Source organism: Callospermophilus lateralis, chromosome 7, assembly GCF_048772815.1.
Source record: "Callospermophilus lateralis isolate mCalLat2 chromosome 7, mCalLat2.hap1, whole genome shotgun sequence".
Classification (NCBI taxonomy): domain Eukaryota; kingdom Metazoa; phylum Chordata; class Mammalia; order Rodentia; family Sciuridae; genus Callospermophilus; species Callospermophilus lateralis.
The window spans coordinates 95,147,056-95,174,850 of record NC_135311.1 but is presented as its reverse complement, the minus strand read 5'-3'; the positions used below and the strand labels follow the sequence as shown (position 1 = coordinate 95,174,850).

The following is a 27,795-nucleotide window of genomic DNA, read 5'->3' as shown; positions in this document are numbered from 1 at the left end:
CTTTTGTAGGTAGTGGTTCAAATCCCAGTTCTGTTCTAGAAACCATGCTATGCCTGTTTGTGACCGTCCCACACATACGTAGCTTAGAATTGAGCCTGAGAATTTTGTGAGTTTATTTGCAGAACTGGGAATCCCAGCTTTCCAGCTCTTTCCATGCTGGTTTTCCTGCCTTATCCTCCAGCTACCTGGAGATCCTTTTCCTTGTTCCTCTAGCCAGAAAAATGAGTTTCTAGAGAATTTCAGCCGTTCACCCCACCTTTTGCACTCCTTGACGGAAACCACCCTCTGGGCAGAGCTTCCAGGAGAATGTTCTCATCCCCCCAAGTTCTCATTCACCACCACAGTGTAATTGGTTTCTTTACATTCCAGAGGCTGCAGGTAGTTGTTCTGTATACTTTTGACAAGACTTCATTGTAATGAGCAGAAGAGACGTGTGTATGCCACCGTGCCAGAACAGGGACTTGTCATTTGTCCTTCTGTGATTTGGAAACTATTAATCCTGTGGTACAAATAAGTCTAGAAGCCACGTCTTTTCCCCAGAGTCCATCTTCGGGAGCACTTTCTGTAACATTTTGCTTCCCTCTCCAAACTGTTGTCACAGCAGTGAGCGTCCCCTAAGATCCTTTGTTTTAATGCAACTGCACAGCTCTTCTGGAGCCAAGTGTGTTTGTTCACACCCAGAAGAGCATATGTGTGGCAGTTTAATCATAAACACCATATGAGAGCACACTTGCCAAGGCTGCCTCAGAATTGGCCACTGTACTGAGCAGTAGCTTAGGTTTTTGTTTGTTTTTAAATTTACTCCCACCATTGCCTTTTCTTGAGCCTTTTCTGTAGGCCAGAACCGCACTCCATTTAACCCTCAGCCATCGCTGCAGTCTTCTTCCCATTTTGTACGGAGAGGTGGGAATCCTAAGAGAGTGACTTCTCCAAGACCCTGCAGCTAAGCGCTAGAATTGAAATCTCGGTACCTCTGACTCCAAAGGCCCCGTGCTTAACTCATATGTTCTCCTGGCCTCCTGTGTCACGGAGGAGTTTTGTTCAACAGCATTTGGGGGACAATCAGGTTGTGGCTTTTTATTGAACATTCAATGTTCTGTTTTCTTTCTTTTTTAGGAGCTCAGCGATGCCCTTGGAATCAGTATTGCAGGAGGAAAAGGGAGTCCCTTGGGAGATATCCCTATATTTATTGCCATGATTCAGGCCAGTGGAGTGGCCGCACGTACACAGAAGCTTAAAGTAAGCAAGAGGCAGACTGGATTAAGGGCTGACAGCACGGTACATGATGGGGTGGGAGAGAGGAAGGTCCAGCCATGGGGACCTCGTTGAAACTTGGAATCCAAAAGCCATCAGAGACCTGTGCTGAGGGCAAAATGCATTAGAGAAACTTTATACCTGAGATCATTAGGTCCCTGGGCATATAAAAATGTTATTGTTTGTATCAAAGCTTCTCCATAAAAGAAGAAATTGCAGCCCCTTTGCAAACCTCCCCAAACCCATTTTAGCACTCCATTCTACTCAAAATTGGTTTTCAGCTCAGAGAGACTTGACCTTAGAATCTTCCCCCAACCAAAAGAATCAACATTTTTATGATTTTTTTTTTCCTTTTCCACCTTAATCTTAACTGAAGTAGAAAAATAAAGCAGAAAATATTTGGCTCCCTCATTAGAGCTTTATTGAACAGTTAATTTGTGCACCCCACTATTACCGGCAAGTGGAGGTATGAAACACCACAATTCCCAAAACACAAAAGTGACCTACTGTGCCTTTCAGCAATCAAATCTGACCCCCTTCTTCTTTCTCCAATTCGTCTATATTTGGGGAAAGCCATAAAAATTCCTCGTGTTTCTCTAACAGGCACACACACAGTCGAAACACAGAGTTGTCACAATAGCCACAAATGGGAAATATGACTTACAAAGAATTTTCAGCATTCTTCTCAAATTTAATTTTTTTTAATGATAGTGATTTTCCACCACTTTTATATTTCCAGGTTGGAGATCGGATTGTCAGCATTAATGGGCAACCTCTGGATGGGCTGTCTCATGCCGATGTGGTTAATCTGCTGAAGAACGCCTACGGGCGCATTATCCTGCAGGTACTGTGATCAATGGGACGTGCAGCTGCGTGAGGCAGATAAGTGGCGGGCAGAAAAGATTGAGCGTCACTGGCAGTAGGCATCACCGCCCAGCGGGGTGCCTGCTGATATGAATTATGAAGGTTGAAAGCAAGAAAGTATTATTTTTATTCAAAAATTCTGTAATGCCACCCGTACAGGCAGTGAGCATGATTATATGAAAGCATAACAAGGGGAGAGAAATTACTCTTTGCTTCACATGATAAATCAACAAGGCTTTCAATTTCCAGTGTTCTTTTGTAAATCCAAGTTTGCAAGAAATAGGAAATGATTTCCTTTTTTATATCCAAAGACTGTACTAGACTGTCAATGCTGTTTCTTCCTGTCCTTCTAAAGGAGAAGAAGTATACAATACTGCTTTTCCAGTAGCGTACATGATTGCCAACATGGTTAAGCTCTTGGTGCATGGTGGTCATCAATTAAGGCGGACAGTTATTGATCAGCTGTGGTCCCCACGAGTATTATCCAGAGGCACGGAGAAATGTACCAGGAAGTCAAAGCAAAGTGTACCATTAATTACCTCCACTTATGTTTCAGCTGTCTAGAGGCAGCATGCTGTCAGCAAGTTTCATTAGTGAGCATCCCCAAATATATAGTATTGTAATCACCACTATTCTGCAGAGGTAGTGTAAAATGGTTTATAGGTAAAAAAGAACAAAACTCACCACCAGCCATTCAGATAAGTCTAGCCTTAGAATAAGAAGCTTGGATTGAAAACCCATTCCATTTGGGAGAACCAATTTGTGGTGCTTAAGTTTGACGTCTGAGTGATGCAAGCCCAAAGTGCTAAGGCAGATGTTAAAAACCTCAAATGGCGTTAGCATGTATGAGGGAAATCACGAAAATACTGTCACTGGTTTCAAGGGAGTTTATGTGATAGACCCAATATTAGTTCAAGGGAATTTATGTGGTAGGCCCAGTCTATTATTTGGGTCTCCAAGTTTCTGTTGAATGCAAAGCAAAACACTGTGTGGCCAGGCCTGGTTCCTTTTCTCCTCAACTCCTTGTTGCCGTTCTCACTTTCTGTGGGAACTTAGGTGTGTAGCTGCCTCATAGTCCTCCCTACACCCCTAGAGAACCCTTTGCTGGTTTGCTGTACTCCCTTGTCCTTCGAGTTCTACTGACCTCTAGAGGCACGCATCACAAGTGCAGTGCCTGAGCTTCAGAGCTGTCAGTCACAGGGAATGTAAGAGAACATCACCTCCTATGGGAACCACGACAAGAAAAGTCGCTTAGCAAAATCTGGCATTGTGGGTATTTTCACATGCTGCTATAATTTGTTTGGCTCTACCTTGTTCACAAAGAATTAAGAAAACACAATTTGAGTCCGGAGTGTAGTTGAGTGGTAAAGCACATGCTAGGCCCTGGGGGTCTAATCCCAGTACCCCCCCACACACATACCCCCCAAAAGATATAGTTTAAAAGTAAAATGTTAGCTAAATTTTAAAAGTACCTGAAATGAAAATGAGCTCATGCTAGACATTTTGGCTTATGCCTGTAATCCCAGCTACTTGGGAGGCTGAGACCCAGGTAGAATCACAAGTTCAAGGCCCCCCTGGGCAATTTAGTGAGACTCTGTCCCAAAATAAAAACTTAAAAATAAACGACTTGCATCCAGGCACAGTGGTGCATGTCTGTAATCTCAGAGGCTCATGAGTCTGAGGCAGGAGGATTGCAAGTTCAAAGCCAGCCTCAGCAATTAGTAAAGCTCTAAGCAACTTAGCAAGAACCTGTCTCAAAATAAAAAAATAAAAAGGTCTGGGGATGATGTTCAGTGGTTAAGCACCCCTGGGTTCAATCCTTGGTTCCAAAAATATAAATTAAAATTAAAATTAAAATTAAAATTAAAGGGCTTGGGATATAACTCAGTAATAGAATGCCTGTGAAATTGATTCCCAATACCACACATGCGTGCGCACAAATGCACACGCGCATATGCGCGCGCACACACACACGCACACACACACACACACACTTTCCCATGTAGATTTAACACTTCATTTCAACCAAATTGCCACTATTAACATACTTTTGAAAGAGTTCCTTCTTTTTTCTATTTCTGTATTTTAAGAAGATGATGAAGTGTGATTTCAGAATGTTCTCTTGTTAATCTTGTGAGTTGTTTTTATTTTGTAACATGTCCTATTAAAAAAATTATGGAATCCTTTGAGATTTTGACAGTTGTAATCTTCACACTTACGGGTACAGAGCATATGTGCTCCCAAAGGCTTTAGACACAAACCCAGGAAACTCGTGTCCCGCATCCAGCGCCTTCCAATTGCTCCGTATGTTTGTTTTAATTAAAACTGTGCATGGAGTAATTCCAACACTACAGTTATCACAGCTGACTTGTAATTGGGCAGTTACTTTTATCCTTAGGTGGGCCAGCCCACTGGCAGAGCAGCAGGTAAGGTCAGATAATTGTGTCTTGCAAAGCAGTCAGCAAATGCTGGTGGCACAGGGAAGACTAAGGACTGGGTCAAAAGGCTGCAGGGTGGCAGAGATAGCATCATGTCTGAAAGCTTCTCCCCAGAGTTTAAATTGCTAATTCTAAGCCAGGCATGGTTGCATATGCCTGTTGTCCTAGAGATTTGGGAGGCTAAGGCAGGAATATTGCAAGATGGAGGCCAGCCTAAGCAGTTTAGCAAGACTGTCTCAAAAAAATAAAAAGTATTATGGACGTAGCTTAGTGGTAAGGATCCCCAGGGTTCAATCCTCAGCATGTAAATGAATGAATCAGTCAATCAAAAAACAGTAGATAATTCTGCCCTTGAAGTCTGATGATTTCTTCTTTCCAATTATATATTGATCAATGACATTGATTTGGCCTTTTTAAATGTTCCCAATTTTATTTGCTTCTGTAGTTTGATAATTTGTCTCATTCAATTATTTTGTCTATGAAATTACTGTAAAAACTTTGGATAGACTAAAATAAGCCATACTCTGCTAGAAAATTGTTTTTGTTTCTGTTTTTACATCTTTCTTTAGGACATGGGAAATAAAAGAACATATTAGGAATTTTTTTATTTTTGTTTTCATGGCATCAGGGATTGAATCCAGGGGTGCTCCACCACTGAGATACACCCCAGCACCCACCCCTTTTTTTGAGACAGGGCCTCATTCAGTTGCCCAGGCTGGCCTCCAACTTGTGATCCTCCTGTCTGAGCCTCCCAACTGTCTAGGATTACAGAGGTGCACCACCACACCCAGTGGCATCTGACTTTTTTCTTTTTTTAATCAGCAATATTTTACTTAGAAAATTCCTTTAGGATATACTTCAACAAATGAGCAAAACAGGAATGAAGGAAGCCAGTGGCTGCAGTGCTGGAGTGCATTAAAATTTCTGGATGACAGCTGTGTGGTAGGCAAAGAGAAAACATAGGCAACCGGAACAGGAGGAAAGGGGGGGCTTCAAGAAGGGTTACAAAGGAAAAAGAGGGACAGATTGTCTAATATGTGTAACAGGATTGGAAGTCCAAGAACAGTTGGAAAGTGTAAGCCTAATGATAAATATATAAAAATAAAGCATGAGGGCTGGGGTTGTGGCTCAGCGGTAGAGTGCTCGCCTAGTACGTGCAGGGCCCTGGGTTCAATCCTCAGCACTACATATAAATAAATAAAATAGAGATATTGTTTCCAACTACAACTAAAAAAATAAATATTTAAAAAATAAAATAAAGTGTGAGCTAACCATTAACCTTGGGGAAAATAAGTTTATACCAAAAAAGGAAACATATTTATAGTATAGTAGTTGGTGCAGTGTGAATCACATTTACATAAACATAAGTCGTGTGTCACTGAATTCCTAGGCGGGGGGATACTGACCCTGGGGGTCCCACAGGTCAGACTCAGCCACCGCCCCTGTCACAGACAGGTGCTGGCAAACACAGGAAAGGAGCTTATTCTCAATGTGGCCACACTCTGACAGAGACCCAGGATCGAGCCCAAGGGTACTTAACCACTGAGCCACATCCCCAGCCCTTTTTATATTTTACTTAGAGACAGGGTCTCACTAAGTTTCCCAGGGCCTTGCTAAATTGCTGAGGCTGGCTTTAAACTCATAATCCTACCGCCTCAGCCTCCCAAGCTGCTAGGATTACAGGTGTGGCCCATGCTTTTAGCAAAAGCAGTCTCTAAGTCCCTATTACAATAATAAAACCAATGGAAGTAAATATTTTGATGTATGAGATAATAAAAACATAGGAGTTTGTGATGTTTTAGTGGAAGGAAAATATAAGTTAGGAAACAGGTAAAACTTAAAAATATATAAATTATAGGTGGAGGATGTAGCTCAGCAGCAGACTGCTTGCTTAATGTGTGCAAGACCCTGGTTTCGATCCCTAGTACCACACACACAGACACATAAAGATACATAAGTATAGATAGTGATATATGCTAAGTAGAATCCCATTCGTATAGTTCTACATGTTGTGGAGTTATACTGGTCGTGTATTCATATATTAACATAGGAAAGTTATATCTGATCCATTCTATTGTCTTTCCTATTCCCATCTCTCTCCCTTCCCTTCATTCCCCTTTGTCTAATCCAATGTCCACCCCCATTGTGTGTTAACATCCACATACCAGAGAGAACATTTGGCCTTTGATTTGGGGAGATTGGCTTATTTTACTTAGCATGATAGTCTCCACATCCATCCATTTACTAGAAGAAGTCATAAATTCATTCTTTCTTATGGCTGAATAATATTCCATTGTGTATACATACCACATTTTCTTTATCCACTCATCTGTTGAAGCGCATATAAGTTGGTTCCCTAGCTAAGCTATTATGAATTGAGCTGCTATAAACATTGATGTGGCTGCATCACGATAGTATGCTGATTTAAAGTCCTTTGGGTATAAACCAAGGAGTGGGATTACTGGGTCAAATGGTGGTTCCATTCCAAGTTTTCTAAAGAATCTCCATACTGCTTTCTAAAGTGGTTGCACCAATTTGCAGCAGCAATATATGAGTGTAACTTTTTCTCCACATCTTCACGAGCACACTAAATTTTCATCTGGTGGAGTAAGGAGTCATCATGAAGGTGATACATTTTCAAAATAGCCATGTAAGCATATTATTTATTTTATTCCTCCAGGATTAAAAAGAGAAAATTTCTGTGTCTCTAGAGAGTAAAAGTGTCTAATTTTTTATCATATAGTATCATTTTTGTTTTAATTTTCTATCATGTGCACACAAAAATAGAAAAGAATCAAGAGTACAAGTCCTTTTGACAGCAGCTAAAATGAGTTACCTATAGAAGTGCTTCTCAAATCTGTAGCTCCAAAAAACATCTGGAGGGCTTCTTAACCAGAATTTGCTGGGTCCCCCCAGAGATTCAGATGCTGAAGAACAGGTGTAGATGCAGGAACTTTTATTTCTTCTCTAATAACTCCCAGATGTTGCTGATGCTGCTAGTTCTGGACCACCCCTGAGATCAGCTGGAGTAGAGCATTATGTAGGGATGAAGAGAAGTTTCTGCATTATTCTCTATGTATAAAACATCCACCTCTCAGGGCACAGTAGCACATGCTTGTAATCCCAGCAAAAGGAGGCAGAGGCAAGAAGGACTGGAATTTTGAAGCCAGCCTCAGCAACTTAACTTAGGGAGATCCTATCTCAAAAAACAAAAGGAGCTCGATATGTAGCTCAGTGGTAGAGCACCCCTGGGTTCAGTCCCCACTATCTCAAAAAAATTTTTTTTTAATAATAATAAGATCAGCTTGAAGTCCAAGGATGCTAAAATTTCTTTTAAATTTCTGGAGTTGGAGTGGTTTTCCACTTGATATTTGGGGTGCATGCCATTAGGTGGCAGTGTGTCTAGCAATCAGTTGGTCCTTACATTTTCCTCCAAGCTTTTTACACTTCAAACCATTCAATTTTTAAGAAACATAAAAGTCGATGTCACTGAAATTCAAGTCACTAGATTCTAAATAAAAACTTTAGGCAGCTGTGCTTCTTAACTTCATTAAGTCACATCAAAGTCCAGACCTAGGGTTTTCCTAGTAGTTCTAGAATATCCCTCTCTGAAGATGCCAGCTTTCCTGTCTGTTTACAGCTTGTCTGCACCTCCCAGTCTAGGATCCACACTGGGTGTGAATGCTGAGTTTTATGCTTTATTCCAAAAGATTCAGGCCCTAACAAATCTAAGGGCCAGCCTTGTTTCTTTATAGGTTTAGAAGCTCAGAAAAGCTCTGTGCACAGAGCCCAGGTTTTGTACATTGCAATATCTCACTCATCTACAAATTATTTTGACTTCTCTGTTCTCAAACCTGTTTGCAAGGAGAGGTTCTCATCCTAGGGTCCATGCAACAAAGACATGTGCTTCATCACTCAGAGAGAAAGTCTACTGAACCCACAGTGTTCCCTTACAGAACAAAGTCTAATTGAGCTTAGTTTTGCTTTTAACCTAAGTTATTAAATGTCATCATAGGCAAGGCACCAAAGAGTGTATCAGATTAAATACATTCTTGAGGGAAATGGGTTAAGAGGCAGGCACAGTTGAAGGACTCGCTGTTTGGAGGGTAAGCCTCTTACAGGGGCTCATTTGGAGGAGGAAGTGTGAGTGTGGTGGTGGTGGGGGGGGGGGACCGACTGAGGGGAAGAGCCTGGGGGTGGGGGGACACATGCTTACTGGTTCTCCCACTGATGCAAATACCTTCCACCATTCTTAGGCCCTGGGACAAGGTTTCATGTCACACATCTGCTGTTTCTTATGTAGAGGGATTGCCCCCTCTTTTTCCTTTGTGTTGGTGGCCCCCCCTCCAGGCGCCTCCTCAGGAGGGCAGGTCACAGCTTCCCCCCCTCTCCTTCCTGTTGGTAATCTACCCTTTTTTGGGTGAATAAAGATCTGCTCCTTTCAAAACCCAATCTGATCTGCCAATCGACTCTTTTTTTTAAATTCAGTCTGACTTTATCTTTTTATTTATTTGTTTGTTTATTTATTTTAATTAGGTATATAAGATAGCAGAATGTGTTTTGATTCACTGTACACAATTGCAGCACAACTTTTCATTTCTCTGGTTGTACACCATGTGGAATCACACCTATGTGCAGTCATACATGTTCCTAGGGTAATGATGTCCATGTCATTCCACCATCTTTCCTTCCCCCAATACTCCCTCCCTCCCCTTTGCCCAATCAAAGTTCCTTCATTTTCCCATGCCCCTTGCCCCCATTATGGATCATATCCACTTATCAGGAAGAACATTTGGCCTTTGGTTTTTTGGGATTGGCTTACTTCGCTTAGCATGATACTCTCCAACTCCACCCATTTACCTGCAAATGCCATAACTTTATTCTCTTTTAATGCTGAGTAATATTGTGTGTGTGTGTGTGTGTGTGTACACCATAGTTTCTTTATCCTTTCATCTATTAAAGGGCATGTAAGTTATATCCACAGTTTAGCTATTATGAATTGAGCTGCTATGAACATTGATATGATTGCCAATTGACTCTTAAGATGTAGAGAGTCAGTGCCAGGCACGGTGGTGCACGCCTGTAATCCCAGCAGCGTGGGAGGCTGAGACATGGAGGACTGTAAGTTCAAAGCCAGCCTCAGCAAAAGCAAGGCACTGAGCAACTCAGTGAGATGCTGTCTCTAAATAAAATACAAAATAGGGCTGGGATGTGGCTCAGTGGCTGAGTGCCCTGAGTTCAACCCCTGGTAACCCACCACCACCATAAAAAAAAAAAAAAAGATCTAGAGAGTTGGTGCAGGCATCTTAGGAATGTAAAGAGGGTGACAGATTTGTGTTGTCCTGGTCTTCCTACAAAATACCAAGTGTCCTTCATGTTTCCCATTCAGCCACTTGGATTCCACTCCTACTAAATCGGCAGTGCTTGTACAGCTCCCAATCCTGAGGGCAGAGAAGCCTCTAGGATTTAATGTTATCAGTGGGTGTTTATTTCCTAGCTAAGAGGTGAGCAATAAAACTGCAATTTGAGGCAGGAAGTGAGTTTTTTCCATATATTTGTGTTAAGAGATGTTTTTCTGCCATGAATGTACATGCATACCTGTAGTCCCATCTACAAGGGGGCTGAGGCAGGTCATCACAAGTTCTAGGCCAACCTGGGTGACTTAGGGAAACCCTGTCTCAAAGTAAAAAAGGCCTGGGGCTGAGCACCAGGGATGTAGCTTAGTGGTGGAGCACATCTGAATTCAATCTGCAGTACCACAAAAAAAAAAAAAACAACAGATTTCACAGTCTCTCCATGTTAACTCCATCAGTCCTACTCTGCTCTGGAATTTCCAAAAGTTAAATTGCAGAATACTTATTCCTGGTCAAGGTTTTATATTGAGTCATTCACTCACAAGTACTTACTGAGCAATCTTTATTCACTAGGCATATTAACCTTATGCAAATAAGCAATCCTTGTGTTCATGGGTCCTGTGATTCAGTGGGAGAGACAGATAATAGTCAAACAGATGTGTATCGACACCATCTGTGAGAAATACACTAAAAATACTATGGAGAAATTAAACAGGGGTGGTCAGCTGGGTGTAGTAACACATGCCTGTCATCCCAGTGACTTAAGAGGCTGAGACAGGAAGATTGCAAGTTCCAGGCCAGCTTCAGCAACTTAGCAAGATCCTGTCTCAAAAAAATAAAAAGGGCTGGTAGTTCATTGGTAAAGTGCCCCTTTGGTTCAATCCCCAGTAACAAGGGTTGTCAAAGAGGGTTGTATGGGGAGGGGGTCGGGGGAAGTGATGTTTTAACTGCTTCCAGGCTGACTGGTTATGGGGTAGGTTGGATTCTAGGAGAGAACTGCAAAGGCAGAGAGGAGAGGAAAGAGATAGAAGGGATTAGAGGGGCAGGCTAGGGAGGGACTTTCATGTGCTTGGAATTTATTGCAAGTAAAAGAGGAAACCACTGAAAGGTTTTAAGCAGAGGGCTGCCATTATCCATTTTATATTTGAAAAGACGGCTGAGTACTGTGGAAAGAGATTAGAAGAGGCCGAATTGGGATTCCAGATACAAGGCACTTGATGGTAGGATGGTTGCCTGTAGATATAAACACTGGAATGTATTTTGTGTGTTGGGGGGGGGGGTGTGCTGGGGATTGAACCCATGTCCTTGTGCATGCAAGGCAAGCATTCTACCGACTGAGCTATATCCTCTGCCCCTTATTTTTGTTTTTACTCGTAGTGGGGATTGAACCCAGGGGTGCTCTACCACTGATCTACATCTCCAGTCCTTTTCTATTTTTTTTTTTTTTATTATTTTGAAACATGGTCTCAATAAGTTGCTGATGGGGCTGGGGATGTGGCTCAAGCGGTAGCGAGCTCGCCTGGCATGCATGCGGCCCGGGTTCGATCCTCAGCACCACATACAAACAAAGATGTTGTGTCCGCCGAAAACTAAAGAAAAATAAATAAATATTAAAAATAAATAAATAAATAAGTTGCTGAGGGTCTTACTAAATTGCTGAGACTGGCTTCAAACTTGTGATCCTTCTGCCTCAGCCTCCTGAGTCACTGGGATTACAGGTGTGTGTCATTGCACCCGGCTTGGAGAAGGGTTTTAGAGGTAGAATCTGGAGGATTTGGTGGTGAATTACTATGGCAGATGTGAAGGGAAAGTGCCAAACAAGAGAGAGTTTGCTAGCCCATCTCTAGGAGAGAGAGGCAAAACAGGCTTGAGTTCTGGGACTCTTACAGGGAAGGCTCAGGAATCAGAGCTGGCGGGTCCTAATTTGGGCAGTTAAGGGTTGGGTTGGTGTGAGAGAGTGGTGAGCCCTTCTCAGAAAGGCCTTTGGGCGGAAATCGAAACTTTTTTTCTTAAAATGGCAGCTGTCACTTAAGATGGCCATTCAGATGCTAAACAAGGACTTTATAAGATGAGCACTGAAGGTGCCAGGTGGATGGATATTCAGAGTGAGCACCAATGTGACTAGAGCCTGGCTTCCTTTCCAATTGAACATGCACCAGCCACACCAAGTTTTTATGCCTAGTAAATTTCTAATGGAGTAGCTGAATGAAAAAAAGCTAGCAGAAAAGGAAAATGAAGGGGATGGGCTGATGGATCAAGAGTTTGGATTTTGGCTGGGCACAATGGCACAGGCCTGTAATCCTAACCACTCAGGAGGCTGAGGCAGAAGGATCACAAGTTTGAAACCAGCCTGGGCAACTTGGCCAGACCTTGGAGGAGCTGGGGCTGTGGCTCAGCGGTAGAGTGCTCACCTAGCATGTGTGAGGCTCTGGGTTCTATCCTCAGCACCACATATAAAATAAAGGTATTGTGTCCAATTACAACTAAAAAGTAAATATTAAAAAAATAAAAAATGGAAAAGACTGAGGATGTAGCCCAGTGGTAGAACACCCCTGGGTTTAAGCCCAGTACTGCTAAAGAATTTTTAAAAATTTGGATTTTATGGTGTTAATTATTTTTTGGCGGGGGAGGGGGTAGGATGGGGTGGGTACCTAAGATTGAACTCGGGGGCACTCCACCACTGAGCCACATCCCCAGCCCTGTTTTGTATTTTATTTAGAGACAGGGTCTCTCTGAGTTGTTTAGCACCTCGCTTCTTGCTGAGGCTGGCTTTGAACTCATGATTCTCCAGTCTCAGCCTCCTGAGCTGCTGGGATTATAGGCGTGTGCCACCACGCCTGGCTTATGGTGTGTTAATTTTGTTATCCTTTTGAGATAGTAAAATACAGATCTCAAATTGTCAATCGGGTGTAGCAGACTAAGCAGGTGTTTTCAGTATACTGGCATTGAAAGCCATGGGAATGCACGTGCTGTCCCTTGACCCTGAGTATGCAGATGGGAAGTAGGCCCATCATTGAGCCAGGAGGTGAATAGAGAACAACAAAGAGATGGAAAAGCAAACCTCAGCGGCAGGAGGAAAGCCAGAGGGAAGGGGTCATGGACATCTGGGCCAAGTAAAGGGGCTGGAAGCTGGAATAGAGCAGGTTTATGAAGACAGTGTACAATAAGAATAGGTAGAGTGTCAAAGATCATGGGCCAAGATGACACTGCCAGTAAACTTGCTGTGGAAGACGGCAGAAAATGCTGATGGTGAGGTGAGACCTGTGGTCAGGGAGGATCTGACATTTCCTCCTCAAGCCTGTTGTCCTACCTCTGAGTTCCTGCTGTCATTCTAACTTGTGTAGCAGTTTCCCCCAAGGTAGGATGCTCCATGCAACATGTGTTGAGCCAACTGAGGCAGACCTGTTACCTTTTTTTATTATTTTTATTTTTTTAGTTGTAGATGGACCCAATACCTTTATTTTGTTTGTTTTTATGTGGTGCTGAGCCCCCCATGCCTTTCTTGTGCTCTTCTACTCAACAAATGCAGCTGTAACGATTAGGCAGCTCTGCCCTCTGTTGACCGATTCTGAAACTGCTACCAAATCCAGCTCATACTTCAGCAAAGGTCCCCTCAGTACTCACAATGAGCCCTGCAGTCAGCCCTCCATGTCCTTGGGTTCAACCATCCTCAGATTGATAATGTATTTACGCCTAGGACAGTTGCTTCTGCACTGCACATGTGCAGACTGTTTTTTGTCCTTATACCCTTAACAATGTAGTATAACTGTTTATACAGCGTTAGGATTATAAGTAATCTTATAAAGTATTACAAATAATTATAAGGAATCTTAAAAAGGACTGGAGATGTGGCTCTGGCCACTAGAAGCATATACAGGAAGATGTTCATAAGTTATATGCATACATTATACTATTTTTTTTTTTCACTTGAGCATCTGCAGATTTTGCTATCTTGGCAGGTCCTAGACGTAATCTGCAGATGGCAAGGTACCTAGAAGCAGGACCACTGGTCAAAAACATGTAACCAAGGAGCTCCTGAGAATGAAGGTGGGGCCCTGGTTGAGGCAGAAGACAGGAGAAGGAGGCAAGGCAGACTTTTACGATTCCCATTTAATAGATGAGGAAGCCCAGCATCATTAAGTGGCAGAAACTCAGTGCTGAAACTCCATCCTGAGCCCCAGTACAGGCTCTCGGAGCTTTATTTCTTCTCAGTGCCTTAGAATGTTATTTGCAGAATACAAACACAATGTAAATAATCTAAATGTCATTATACTATTATACCTTTGGTTAGGACCATCTAAAATGCAAATCTCAGGAAGTCAGAGACGTCCATTCTGTCACTCACCAGCTATTTATCGAACACCTCCTTATGCCAGGCCCTGTTCTATTGATATGAAGTCAGCAGTGAACAAAGCAGACAACTGTCCCGCCCTCACATTCTCATATGCATTGATAGATAATAAATAAGGTGAATGAAGTAAAACCTACACCATTTATCGGGTAGCAGTGGTGGTAAGAAGTAAACCAGAAGCAGGGAAAAGGAGACATGAAAAGCTGGACCAGGATGTTGGTGTGGAAATTTTAGAGTGCTCAGAGAAGGTGACTTTGAAGACCTGAGGGAGCAGCCAGGTACAGTGGTACATACCTGTAATCCCAGTGGCTTGGGAGGCAGGAGGATCACAAATTCAACGCTGGCCTCAACAAAGTAGTGAGGCCCAAAGCAACTTAGTGAGATCCTTTCTCAAAAAATGAAAAGGACTAGGGATGCGGTTCACTGATAGAGCAGCCCTGGGTTTGATCCCTGGTACCCAGAGGGAAGTGAAGGAGCTGGACATGCAGATGCCCCTTGCAGAGCATTTCAGGGGTAGGGCAGGGCAGCTCGTGCCGAGGCAGGAAGGGATCTGGCATGTGAGAAGCAGCAAGCAGGCCAGCTACTGGGGCAGAGTGAATGCAGAGGAGATCATTAGGAGAGAGGGTAGAGGTGTCACAGAAGATCACTCACAGATGAGCTTGTCAGTCATAGTAAGGACTTCAGCTTGTGATCCAAGAGAGTCTGGTTTCCTTTAGATGGTTTTAAGCAGAGGAGTGAAATAATCTGCTGTGTTTTAACAGGACCATTCTAGCTGCAGTGGACTGGGGCCAAGGCAGAGAGACAACCTGCTCTATTTTGTCTGGAGTTTTACAACTCCAGACAAAAGTTATTTTTGAGGGCTGGAGTTGTGGCTCTGGGGTAGAGCACTTGCCTAGCATGTGTGAGGCACTGGGTTCAATCCTCAGCACCACATAAAAAATAAACAAATAAAGTAAAAAAAAAAAAAGGGGGGGGGGGTTTGACCAGGTGCCTTGGTGAACACCTGTAATCCCATCAATTTAGGAGTCTGAGGCAGGAAAATCACAAGTTTGAAGCCAGCCTCAGCAACTTACCAAGGCTCTAAGCAACTTCGTGAGACCTATCTCAAAATAAAAAGAACTGGGGATGTAACACAGTGGTAAAGTGACCCTGGGTTCGATCCCCAGTACCAAAAAAAAGTGGGGGGATGCTTTTGCAGATTAGGCCTATACAGTCTTCTGAGGGTTGAATGTGGGTTGTGAACACCAAGGTGCTCATGAAACTGGAATCAAGCGGCAGGCACTTGAGAGGAGGAAGGCTGCAGGCCCTAACAGCCCAAGAATCAGGCTTGGGCTACCTGAGAGACACCCACTAGAGATGTCAGGTTGGTGCTTGGCTATATGAGTTTGGAGGTAGGTAAAAGGAGGATCCAGGGATTATCGTCACTTAGGTGGTACTTAAATTTGTGAAACGAGACAGATGTCTGAAGGAACATATTAAGATGGGAAAGATAAGACTAGATGCTTGAGGACTGAGCCTTATGACACTTGGATAGTTCAAGCTTGGAAAGATATGAAGGAATGGTAGAAAGGTGGACAGGAAATTAGGAAGGTGTGAGTCCTGAGAATTATTAAGAGAGGATGATGTGATCCCTTTGAATTGGTGTGAGTATACTATATATACAACCAGAAATATGAAAAATTGAGCTCTATATATGTAATAAGAGTTGTAATGCATTCCACTGTTATATATAAATGAGAGAGAGAGAGAGAGAGAGATCCCTTGTGAATATCTAGGTGCTACCTATAGGTTGGATGAGATGAGCACTGAGGACTGCCCACTGGGTACAGCCTGGTCTCCCTAATTCTCCTCTGCCTATGATGACATATCTTGTTCTAACTTCCCCTCCAGGTTGTAGCAGATACCAATATAAGTGCCATTGCCACTCAGCTTGAAAACATGTCTACAGGCCACCACTGTGGCTCACCCACTGCTGAACACCCTTCAGAAGACACGGAGTGAGTATTCTAGATGCAGAGGGCTTCTTCTGTATGTGGGCCAAGCTCCTGAGGACTCTCCCTGATGCCAAAATATGCCCTCAAAAGGAGAGGAGAGGAAGTGCACGGTCCTTTTTCCAGCTCCTAGAGAAGGCAGTAGGGTTCCCTTGCTTCCCACGAAGCTCTGTTTCACCATATAAGCTCTTAAAAGAGCATCGTTGCAGGGCCTGCACACACTGCTCTGGCCACTTCGACATGGTCCCTGTGTCTCCCTCCCTAAGAAACCACAGACCTACACTCCCAGTATACCAGCTTTCTTGTGCAAGGAACCATGTTCCCTCAACTTTCTAAGCTAAAATTTTATTCTGAGATTAAATCTTGTCATATTTGCTGCCATATTTCTTTAAGATTCATCATTGCAGTTATAATTGTTTATTAAAGAGGTGTTTAAAGAAATGTGTTTGCAGACAGTATTTCTCCAGGCCTTATTTGTAAAGATCTGATTAGGTGGTCTACAGAAGAATCAGAAATCTACTTTAACAACTTCCCCAGGATGACTCTGATGCAGTGCAAGAAGCTGCATGCTTTGAGAAATCCACCTAATGTTATTCCTTAGTACTACCAGTGCCTGGTCACTAGGAGGTGCTCAATAAATGTTTGTTGACTGATCTCAGTAGTTCGTTTGAAGCATCTCATGATCACAGCCATTTGCAACTTTTGAGGGGTAGTTTCATCAACTTAAATAATCTTTGAGGTTTTTTTTTTTTTTTTTTTTGGAAAGACTGTTAAATTAAGTTCATTCTACTTTCTTCTAACTGTAAGAGTAACATATGCCATTGCCTGACATGGTGACATGTGCCGGTAATCCTAGTCACTTGGGAAGCTGAGGCAGGATAATACTAAATTTAAGGCCAGCCTCAGCAATTTAACAAGACCCTCAGCAACTTAGCAAGATCCTCTCTCAAAATTAAAAAAAAATGAAAAGGTCTGGGGATGTAGCTCAATGGTATAGCTCTCTGGATTCAAGCCCCAGTACCAATTTTTTGAAAAAAGCGATATATGCCATAAAAGTGTGACAAGAAAAATGCATTTTCAAGGTACAACAGCCCTTTAAAAGAAAATCAGGATGGTTATAGAAGAATAGTGTGTCTCACTATCCTTTGATGTGGCTATGGAAATAGAGGTACCCTTGTACTCTTGATTCCTGGAAAGTCAGAAATCACTAGCACAAAAGAATTTAAAAATCATTCCTAATCCCCCACTGCTAACATTTGGAGATTTTTTAAAAAGGAAAACTAATTGATTGGAAATATCAGGATACGGTGAGATAAATGGAGACAGACTCCATGTGACGTTACCAGTTAAAGAATAGAGCCTGGCTCCTCCCCTCCCCCTGCAAACACAATCCTCATTGTAAATGGGCACAATTATGAAGGCTTTAATGATTTGGTGCCCCCAGGGCGTCAAACACTGGCTTTGGGCACCTAGGTTCCCATTCCAATATCCTTGGAAATGGGGACTGTGTTTGAAAGAGGAAACATGAATCAAATATGTGTCTAGCCAGTGGGCCATTACTGAGAGTGCTCACAAGGCCACAAAGTGGAGACAGGTAGAGCCTTATTCATGACGTCATTACTGTTCAGCCAAGGGGATAATTCATCCTTATTTCAACAGACATTTACTGAGCGCCTAAGGCCAGGCACTTTACAAGTGCTAGGTCCCAAGGATTCCAACATGGATGTAGGTAAAGATATTGCCCTACTCCTTAAGGAGCTGCCAGAGAATTAGAAAAATAGGCCATAAATCCACAGATATGAAAGAGGGGGTCAGTGTAAGAGACCTGAATGCAGTGAGGGAGGGCCCTGTGACCATGGATATGGGTATAACTCAATTAGGGAGTTAACTCGGGGAAGCTAATACCTAGGCTGAGTTTTGAAAGAACTGGAATAAGCAGGGCAACATTCAAAACAGTTAACAGTTTATATGGCAATTACTGCGGATGCCTGCTTCAGACCATGACTACATCAATAACTGGCAGCAGAGGGAACTAGCTGAAAGTCAGCCCCAAAACAAGCCACGCAGAACTGAGGAGGGAGAGGGGGAAGAATATTCTAAATCAGACAAAACCGAATATTCTAAGGTCACTTATATTCCATTTTTACAAGTTTCTCCGAATACATGAATGGCTGAGTTTATATCAGATGACTCTGCCTCTCAAACATGCATGCTGCCACAAAACAAATGATGATGCCCCTATCAATTGTGAACCTCCAAGTCAGGTGTAGTGGTACATACCTGTAATCTCAGCTACTCGGGAGGCTGAGGCAAGAGGATCAAAGTTTAAGGCTCGCCTCAGCACTTAGTGAGACACTGTCTTAAAATTAAAAAAAGTGGAAAGGGCCAGGAATGTAGCTCAGTGAAGCATTCCTGGGTTCAGTCTCTACTACAAAAAAAAAAACAAAGTGAACCATCCACCATCAATAAGATCATAGTGGGGCTGGGGCTTATGGCAGAATGCTTGCCTCAATAGCACATGTGAGGCACTGGGTTCGATCCTCAGCACCACATAAAAATAAACAAATAAAATGTTGTCCATCTACAACTACAAAAATTAAGAAAAAAAAATCATAGGGCCTGAGATACCAGAATTCTTCAGGTTCTTACTCTTTGAATAATAGCATTTGGGAATAAGAAATTAGTATCACCTGAGTTTAGATTAAATTATTGGAGCCTACAAAGATAATTTAATTGTTAGCTGTGTTGTTTCTGAGAGAAAAGACTTCCACACTGGTCGAAGCTTTGAAAACCTAAATTGTGCATTTGAAACAGATTCTTTATCCATTTTGCTTCATTTGGGTTTCTCTCTTCTGTCCTGGACATTAGTTCTCATCTACATGGTCATGATCCTGAGTTTGTGACAAGCAAAATATAGCATATTGGTGTACTCAGGTGACTGAGATGAAGAGTTGACACCAGGTAGTGGAAAAAGATGGCCACATAAGGCACACACCTGTCATCCCAGCAACTCAGGAGGCTGAGGCAGGAGGACTGCAAGTTTGAGACCAGCCTCAGCAACTTAGAGAGACCCTTAGCAACTTAATGAGACCTTGTCTCAAAATTAAATAAAAAGCAATGGGAATGTAGTTCTGTGGTAAAGTACTCCTGGGTTCAATCACCAGTACGAAAACAAACAAGACGGATACGTAATTGCAATATGGCACAATGAGGACCATCCTGGAAATTTGAACCAAATCAAAGGGAGCAGATGGAACTCATCCCCTTGAGGCAGTAGGAGGGCCTTCCACTGGAGGTGTGTTTTGAGAAGAAAGTCCCCACCCTAGGCAGAAGTAGTGGGACAGGTGTGCCCAGGGCACGCAGGCAGGAAGGGGCAGTAGTTTCCTGAGCTAACAGGCTGCCATTACCTGTTATGGACGTGAGGCCACCTGAGGACAGCAGTCTCCCACCTCCCTGATGAGACACTCTCCCTCTCTGTGCCATGCACATTCAAGATAGTTCCCTTCAGCTCTAAACAGTGCATTTAAGAGTTTAAAATCAAGAATAGGGGGAGGGGTGCTTGTGCTTGGACAATTTCAGCATCATGACTTTGTTTCTAATTAGAAAACAGTGGATTTTATGCAAGAGAAACCCTAAACCATCAAGAATATTGTTATCCAGGCGTGGTGGCACCCGCCTGTAATCCCAGCAACTTGAGAGGAGGATTGTGAGTTCAAAGCCAGCCTCAGCAATTGGCAAGGCATTAAGCAACTCAGTGAGACCCTGTCTCTAAATAAAATACAAAATAGGGCTGGGGATGTGGCTCAGTGACCTAGTGCCCCTAAATTAATCCTTTGTATCAAAAAAAAAAAAAAAAAAGAATATTATTGACGAATTGGCATTTCATGGGAAATTTAAAAATTAGTTTCTAGATTGCTAATATTATGATATGGTAAACTTACCTTCTTAGCTTCGCAGTATGAAAGTCTCTCTCAAATCTGTGCTCTTCCATTAAAATGAAATTCCCTCTCCGTACCTATTCTCGAATTAAACAGCATGCATTGTGCTTTCAGAACACCTCCACCTAAGATTATTACTTTGGAGAAAGGCTCTGAAGGATTGGGGTTTAGTATTGTAGGGGGTTATGGAAGTCCCCATGGAGACCTGCCAATTTATGTCAAGACTATATTTGCAAAGGTATTTTTTTCCTTTTTACTGTACTTTTTTTTTTTTTTTTAATCAAAACTAGGTGAGGATTTTTTTAAAGTGCTTTGTGTTGCTTTACTTTGGGTTGCCCCTGATGTGTGCATGTCTGCCTATTTCATGTGAGTTTTATAAGAAATCTCTACACGGTGAGAGAAAAGATATTTTACAATAATAGAGTCAAGAAAATTTTCTTCGGATTCTCTCACAGGATTTGCTCACTGACTTTAAGGAGTGTCTTCTTTCAGCAACAGTTTAGGGAGCGGCACCACACTCTTTAGAAGCTGGCCCTAGAGTATTGGTCTAGGGGTCTAGATTAGAGAAAAGATTTGGCATTGTCTTTAAAGAAAAGATACCATGGCCAGCTCAGTACTAGAAAGACCCTGAGTTCCATCCCCAGTGCTAGAGAAAAAGAGAGAGAGAGAGAGAGAGAGAGAGAAGAAGAAGAAGAAGAAGAAGAAGAAGAAGAAGAAGAAGAAGAAGGAAGAAGAAGGAAAGAAAGAAAGAAAGAGAGAGAGAGAGAGAGAGAGAGAGAGAGAGAGAGAGAAATGTGTCAGCCACCAAAGGTCTGAGGCAGAAAGCTCTCTACAAGCCTCAGATCAGTGTAAGAATATAAATGGCTGCGCATCACAGAAAACCTCAGGATGCTTTAGATCTGCGTGGTTTCTTTGGTCCACAACTCTGCCAAAGAGGTAACATGTTAGACCAATTCTGGGGAACACCATATTTTTCAGGCATTAAACTACTTCCAAAAATCCGAGTTAATTAGTAAGAGGCTGAGATGTCCACTTCTACTGCTGCTTCTAGAAGGCTCTTAGAGTAACTATTTTTAAGTTAGAGTTTTTGCACTGGAATTTGTTAAGTTTTAAGATCTCTGAAAAGTGTTTGGTGTTGATATTGCAGCCTTTGTTTCGTGGGTTTTATCACAATCATTTGTTTATGAATTGATCCAGTTGTCTGACTGCTTTATTTTCAGTGGTAGAGCTTCCCTGGGTTCAGTCCCCATAACACACACACACACACACACACACATACACACACACACATACACATACACACACACACACACATACACACACACATAAATAAAAGTGTTCAAAAGCAGAAATCTTTATCTTAAGGTTGATCTGATCTCTTTCTAGAAAATTGTATTATGCATTAAATATGAACTTGTTTTATATGTGCAGAGCATCACCTTTTCATTAGGCCTGCCTGAGGCCTAATATAAACCCTTAAGTCATTTAGCATTTGCTTCTGGACCACACTGGGCAGCTGCAGATATCCCCATCTGTTTCATCCTGCTGGGGTGCCTGTTAAGAAGGCATATTATTATTATTCCCAAACACACACTGTTGAACTGCAGGTGGGTAAAAGTGGAGAGAGAAGGCAGCTCAGAAACATTGTGGATAACAGTGACACCCCACCTGCTGACACCTACAGTAGTTAAATCACACACTGACCATCCTTCCCCTAAGACATGCTTAACACGGCAGGAGGCATGACCATTCTTCTTATGTGGTCATTGTGATACTTTGCTTTTGAAAGAGTCAGCTGTAAAGGTGGTGGGATGGCTACAGAGAGAGCTCGGCCCCCCATGATTTGGCAAGTCCTGCCACCCACCTTCTCCTCCATGGAGGCCCTCCAGGGTGTTCCTCATCACCGGCTCACTGTGGCCACATCAGCCATGGTCCAGAGACAGGCCTAGTTAGTCCAAAGTGAGTGTATCAGACTGTTCCCACTGTACCTATCTGCATGTTCACAGAGGCCTGGGGGACAGGAAGCCAGATCACCATGAAATGAAATAGCTGTGTGTTGCTGGTGTGCTTTTAAAAGCAACCGCCATCGATAGGACAAGACAGTGGGTTTAATGAATGGATTGAAGCTCACACAGGATGACCTTTTCAGAGAGCCCCACAGGCAGTGGCACATCTGTAATCCCAGCAACTCAGGAGGCTGAGGCAGGAGGAGCACACGTTCCAGATCAGCATGGGCAATTCAGCAAGGCCCTGTCTCAAAATAAAAATATAAAAAGGACTGGGGTGTAGGTCAGTGGTGGAGCGCCCTGGGTACCCTCCCCCCCCCACCCCCCCCACACACACACAAAAAAATGAGGCCTAGGGATGTAACTCAGTGGTGGAGCACTTGCCTAGCATGCAAGAGGGCCTGGGTTTGATCTCTTGTGCTGAAAAAAATATTTTTTTTCTTTCCTTTTTTTGTTACACTAAACCAATATGTCTGAATTTTAAAGTTTTCTATAGAGAATTAAACCAAAAACTAGCAAAAGAAAAAATTTTTCCCAAGGGTCACCCAGGCTGATATTGGGTTTATGATCATCCTGCCTCAGCTTCTTAAATAGCTAGAATTATGGGTTCATCTGGCTCCCCCAAAGTAATTTTGAATTGTCTAGTAATTCTGATTTTATTCCCTGAAGTCACATATGGGATCCTGTCTTTACTTTAATGCCACTGACACTTTACTTTCTTAAAGAATTTGAATGAATCTGCAAATTATTTAATTTTGGTATTCCTCTACCCTAGTGTAGACTGGTTTGAATATTCTTTATTGTGAAATTCATGGGAATTTTCTACCCTTTTTGTTGTTTAGAAATTCTAGAAAATTGCCTGAGCACCACTGGTCCTTCATGCTGCCGTGGAGCACAAGAGCCTCCTGGCTCAGTTTCTGATGGACTCTGGCCAGGGCTGTGTGCCTGTGGCCCTTGTTTCCCCAGCACTTTGGCCTCCAGTAGAGGACTTTTGACCCTGATTTTCAAGGAACTTTAACAATTATCCCAACAGATAGAGAAAGCCTCCTATAAATTATTTTCTAGGTCGTTTATTCCCTTACTCTAATGCAGAACATTTCTAGTAATATCATAGCATTTTTAGATACTCAGTTTTAGAATGAAAAAAAAAATCCACATTTCACTTGCTTTGTTCTTTGTTCCATTTTGAAGAGCCAGGCATGACTGATATGTAATAAAAGTAGTCATTTGAAAACCTATTTAGATGATCAAATATGAAGTTGAAGCTTTTGAATAAATTACAAAGTTTTACAGATGCCACACTTTTATATCTATAACAGCTTTATTGAGGTATAATTCACATACCATGCAATTCACCCATTTAAAGGCTACACTTGCTTTTGACAGATGACAGTTCTGATGGCTTAATAACGCAATGGGAACCTTACATGAAGATGGTATTGGCAATAAGACTAACACCAGACTCAATTTTATCTGCCTTCTCTTGTACATTACGTTTCCATGAATATGACATGATATGACATCCAATCACATTTAATGCTGAGTATTGAAATAAGGTTCTACCTCTATTAAAGGGAATGTAAGTGTCAGTACATTTCTATTGGTATGTTATTTAGATGATTCATAGCTACAGTTTCTATACGCCCACTATAATTCAAACAATATATCCTACATTTCTCTTTTTCTGGTGGTACTGGGGATTGAACCCAGGGTCTTGTGCATGCTAGGCAAGCACTCTACCAACTGAGCTATATTCCTAGCCCCCATTTTTCTTAATTTAAAATATTGCCTAGAAAAAAAAAAAAAAAAAAAAACTTTAGTTTTTTAAGTTACTCCTTCACACAGACACAAGTTAGCGGTTTTAATATTAATGTAATATTAAACCATTTCACTCTGGATTAAACTGGTATGTTTCTTGTTTGCAGGGAGCAGCTGCAGATGACGGCCGATTAAAGCGAGGTGATCAGATTTTAGCTGTTAATGGTGAGACCCTGGAAGGCGTCACTCATGAGCAAGCTGTCGCCATTCTAAAACACCAGAGAGGGACTGTGACCTTAACTGTGCTATCGTGAGCCACAGGCCCTGATCACAAGACAGATCCTGTTGTTTAGAATATCCATAGGAAGACGAAGTTCAGGGTGAAGATAAAAGGCCACCTCAAGTAAAATTTACAATGTTCTTACCATCTCGTTCTCTCTGCTCAGGAGACAGGCTGAGGTTCCAAGTGATTTTTCCCAAACCAACAGTCATCTGCCTGATTTTTTCCCCCAGCTTCTGTCACCTCTGGTGAAGTTAATTTCTAAAGTCTGAATGAACAAGTCTTTTCTGTTTTGCCTGTAACATCAATGTTTGCCAATTAGAAGTAACTGGTTTTGATTATATTTGCTGAAATTGGAGTTAACAGCCTCCTGTTCCTTACCCTTTCTCTCCCGCCGCCCTGTTCAGACAGATGCCTAATAGCAGCTCAGATCTCATGTGATGAACAGAAGCAAATGCTAAACCACTTGTCATCTCACTCATGATTTACTTGTCTCTTCAAGTAAGCCAGCAAACATTAGCAGTGAAATTAATTCCCCCATAACGAAAGACCCATATTCTCCAAAGGGAAATTACTGTACTCTCTTCTGGATGACTTATAGTCAACTAAGTCTCAAATTCATTTCTCTGGATGAAACTTTACATGTTAGTCATTGGTGACTTTGATGAGTCAATTTGCAGACTGTAATCTCCTAAAGATTCTTAAAGGCTTTCTAATTGCTTTCTGAGCTACAAAAGTGCACACCACTGAGCAAGTGCTCCTTCTTGACAAGAACAATTAACCTCCATGTTCTGAGTTCTAACAATGCTAACAGGTTCTAGTCTGTGAAGTTCGTCTGGAGTTAGGTGTCTCAGGCAGCATCATCCACACCCCTCAGTCTTCACATGAGGAGGTAGAAGCCCCGGAGGTCACCAGGCTTTGCCTCAAGTCAGATGAGCTCTGGGTGGCCTTGGCCTTGTGCAAAGGACAATGACTAGTTGGATTATCCTCCCTTTACCTCCATACCAGCCCACACAGCAGCACAGACTGTAGGAACTAGGTGGAACTACATGCTTCGTCACTAATAACTGAGCAAACAAAGTGAGCCTAGGAACCAGCAGGAGAAAACGCCTGGCTCATGTTTCCTGGCCCCCAGGGTGCCTGTCTTTTGCTCAAGTTTGATATGCAAAGAAAGCAACCACAGCAGAAAACATAATCCCTACAATGTTGATTATGGGCCTTCTTGATGACATATTAGCAGGAAAAGGGCAAAGATGCTTCTTAATGAATGTTCTAGGGTCTTCTATAAAAACTTACCATGAAGGATAAGTATCAGAGTTAATAATAGAAGTAGTTCAGCACTATTTAACTATAAGACAATGCTGCAAATTGTTCACAATAATTACCAAAATTTAATGGGCTTTAATTTAAAATCTTATTTAATAAATATAGATTTTGCTGGGTGCCATGGTGCATACCTGTAATCCCAGCCACTTGTGGGGGCTGAGGCAGGAGGATGGCAAGTTTGAGGCCAGCCTCACCAACTTAGTGAGACCCTATCTCAAAATTAAAAAAAAAAAAAAGGACTGGGATGTAGCTCAGTGGTAGAGCACCCTGGGTTCAATTCCCAGTACCACAAAAATAAATAAGTATAGATTTTAATTGAAAATTATCTTTGAGTAGGTATAATCACAAAGTGCATTAACTCTTGTTGGAATACTTTGTGGCTATTCCAAAGCATAGAGTGCCTAAATTTTCTGTTGAAAATGTATTTCATGACTGGTATTGAGTTTTTCAAGATGATACACAGCTTTTCAAATTTCTCATATATCCAGGATCTCACCTTCCAATGCATGAGAAGCCACCAGCCTCAGAATGTTCTGTTTTAACCATGTCTGTAAGAACACCTCAGGCAGCCAAAGTGAAGTGAAGCCCAATGACACTTGAAAATGCACCTTAGATAGATACCTATGCACATGATTCTTTTTAAATGTAATTCTGCTTAATTTTGATGGAATAGCCATTAAATAAACATTTTTAAATAATCCGTGGTTGTTGTGTTTCTTTACACGTTGTCCTTTGGGGTCACACTATTAAAAGCCTCTTAAAGGAATTGTGATTATTGTTGCTGTTGTAACTTGGCGGAACTAGTCCTTCTCATACCTGGTTATGCCTCTGTTTGCATCACTAATAAATAAAAACTTTCCCAAAAAGTTTTACTTGTATTGTTCTGTTTTGGTTTGGTTTTGTACCAGAACCTGCTGACCAGGTGAGAGGATAAGAAGATGAAAATTTATGAAAGTATTGGTCTTGGAGCCACGTATGTTGTTCCAGCCTCCTCATTTGGGTCATTTAACTATAGTGATGATATCACTGATTGGAGTTAGAAAATAAAACAGCTAAATGCATGTGTGAGATGTTTCTAAAGATTCTAAATAAATGTAGTTGACTAAGGAGCAGAATCTTTTTATAGATGAAAAAGTTTGTGCATCTGATTTTGTGTTTTCTTCAGTTTTTTGTTCCCTAAAAGAAAAAAAAAGAAAGAAAAGAACTTAAACTTCCACAGGGTTTTTCAGTGCCCTATTAAAACCTGGAATCCACTAATAGTGTCCCATGTATTTCCTGCTTTAGATTAGGTGCTTTACGAAGGAGCCCGTGCAGGAGCTCAGAGGTCAGGTCTTGGCCTCACACTGCCTGAGTTTGAATCCCCACTCACTAGGTATATGACCTTGTCCGTGTCGTTTCATCACCTTGTGCTTCAGTTTCTTCAATTAGAAGCAGATGGGGGAAAGCACTGTAATGATTAAAATCCAGGTGGAACCTTAGTGCTGTGCCTGGCTCATAGTAAATGTCATATAAGTATTAGCAAAAGCATATCATTAATGAAGGTGACCTGAAAATAGTCACTTAGCTGGCAATTAGTGGTTTTAATCAGTGATTACCATTCCTTCCTTCCTTTCTTTATTTCTTTCTTTTTTTTTTTTTTTTTTTGTTGTTGTTTTTTTTTTTTTTTTTTTTTTTTTTCACAGTGCTAAGGACTGAACCCAGGGCCTTTCTCATGCTAGACAAACACTCTACCACTGAGCTATATCCCCAGCCCTGGTATTGACCATTTAAAATTATGCATGTTTTGCTAGTGAGAATGTGAAGAAAGGGGAACTCTTATACATTTTTGGAGGGAATGTAAATTAATACAACCTTTATGAAAAACAGGATGGCATCACCTCAAAAAAACTAAAACTAGAACTACCATGTAATCCAGCTACTGAGTATATTTCCAAAGGAAATGAAATTAGTCTATTAAAAAGATGGCTTCGCCAGGTGTGGTGGCATGCACATGGTCTGTAATCCCAGCGACTTAGAAGGCTGAGACAGGAGGATCGCAAGTTCAAAGCTAACCTCAGGGGCTGTGGATATAGCTCAATTGATAGAGTGCTTTCCTCGCATGCACAAAGTCCTGGATTCAATCCCCAGCGCCACCAAAAAAAAAAAAAAAAAAAAAAAAGCCAGACTCAGCAATAGCGATGCACTAAGCAACTCAGTGAGACCCTGTCTCTGAATAAAATATAAAACAAGGCTGGA

At 41.9% G+C, this 27,795-nt stretch overlaps 1 protein-coding gene and 1 non-coding gene across 4 annotated transcripts in view; one reads left to right on the top strand and one right to left on the bottom strand.

Moving 5' to 3' along the window:
* Nucleotides 1-26,258, top strand: part of Patj (PATJ crumbs cell polarity complex component) — a 345,826-nt gene extending 319,568 nt beyond the window's left edge. For 2 of the 3 annotated variants that reach the window (XM_076860270.2, XM_076860269.2), the window contains 5 exons: nucleotides 1,117-1,239; nucleotides 1,994-2,098; nucleotides 16,152-16,258; nucleotides 20,305-20,428; nucleotides 24,122-26,258. In XM_076860270.2, coding sequence (XP_076716385.2) covers nucleotides 1,117-1,239; nucleotides 1,994-2,098; nucleotides 16,152-16,258; nucleotides 20,305-20,428; nucleotides 24,122-24,268 — 606 coding nt within the window. In that variant the 3' untranslated portion in view covers nucleotides 24,269-26,258. The remainder of the gene's footprint in view (nucleotides 1-1,116; nucleotides 1,240-1,993; nucleotides 2,099-16,151; nucleotides 16,259-20,304; nucleotides 20,429-24,121) is intronic. The other variant, XM_076860271.2, reaches the window with a different exon arrangement.
* Nucleotides 23,882-23,953, bottom strand: Trnaa-agc (transfer RNA alanine (anticodon AGC)). The gene has a single exon. It is a non-coding gene; the product is annotated as a tRNA-Ala (tRNA).
* Nucleotides 26,259-27,795: the final 1,537 nt, after the last annotated feature.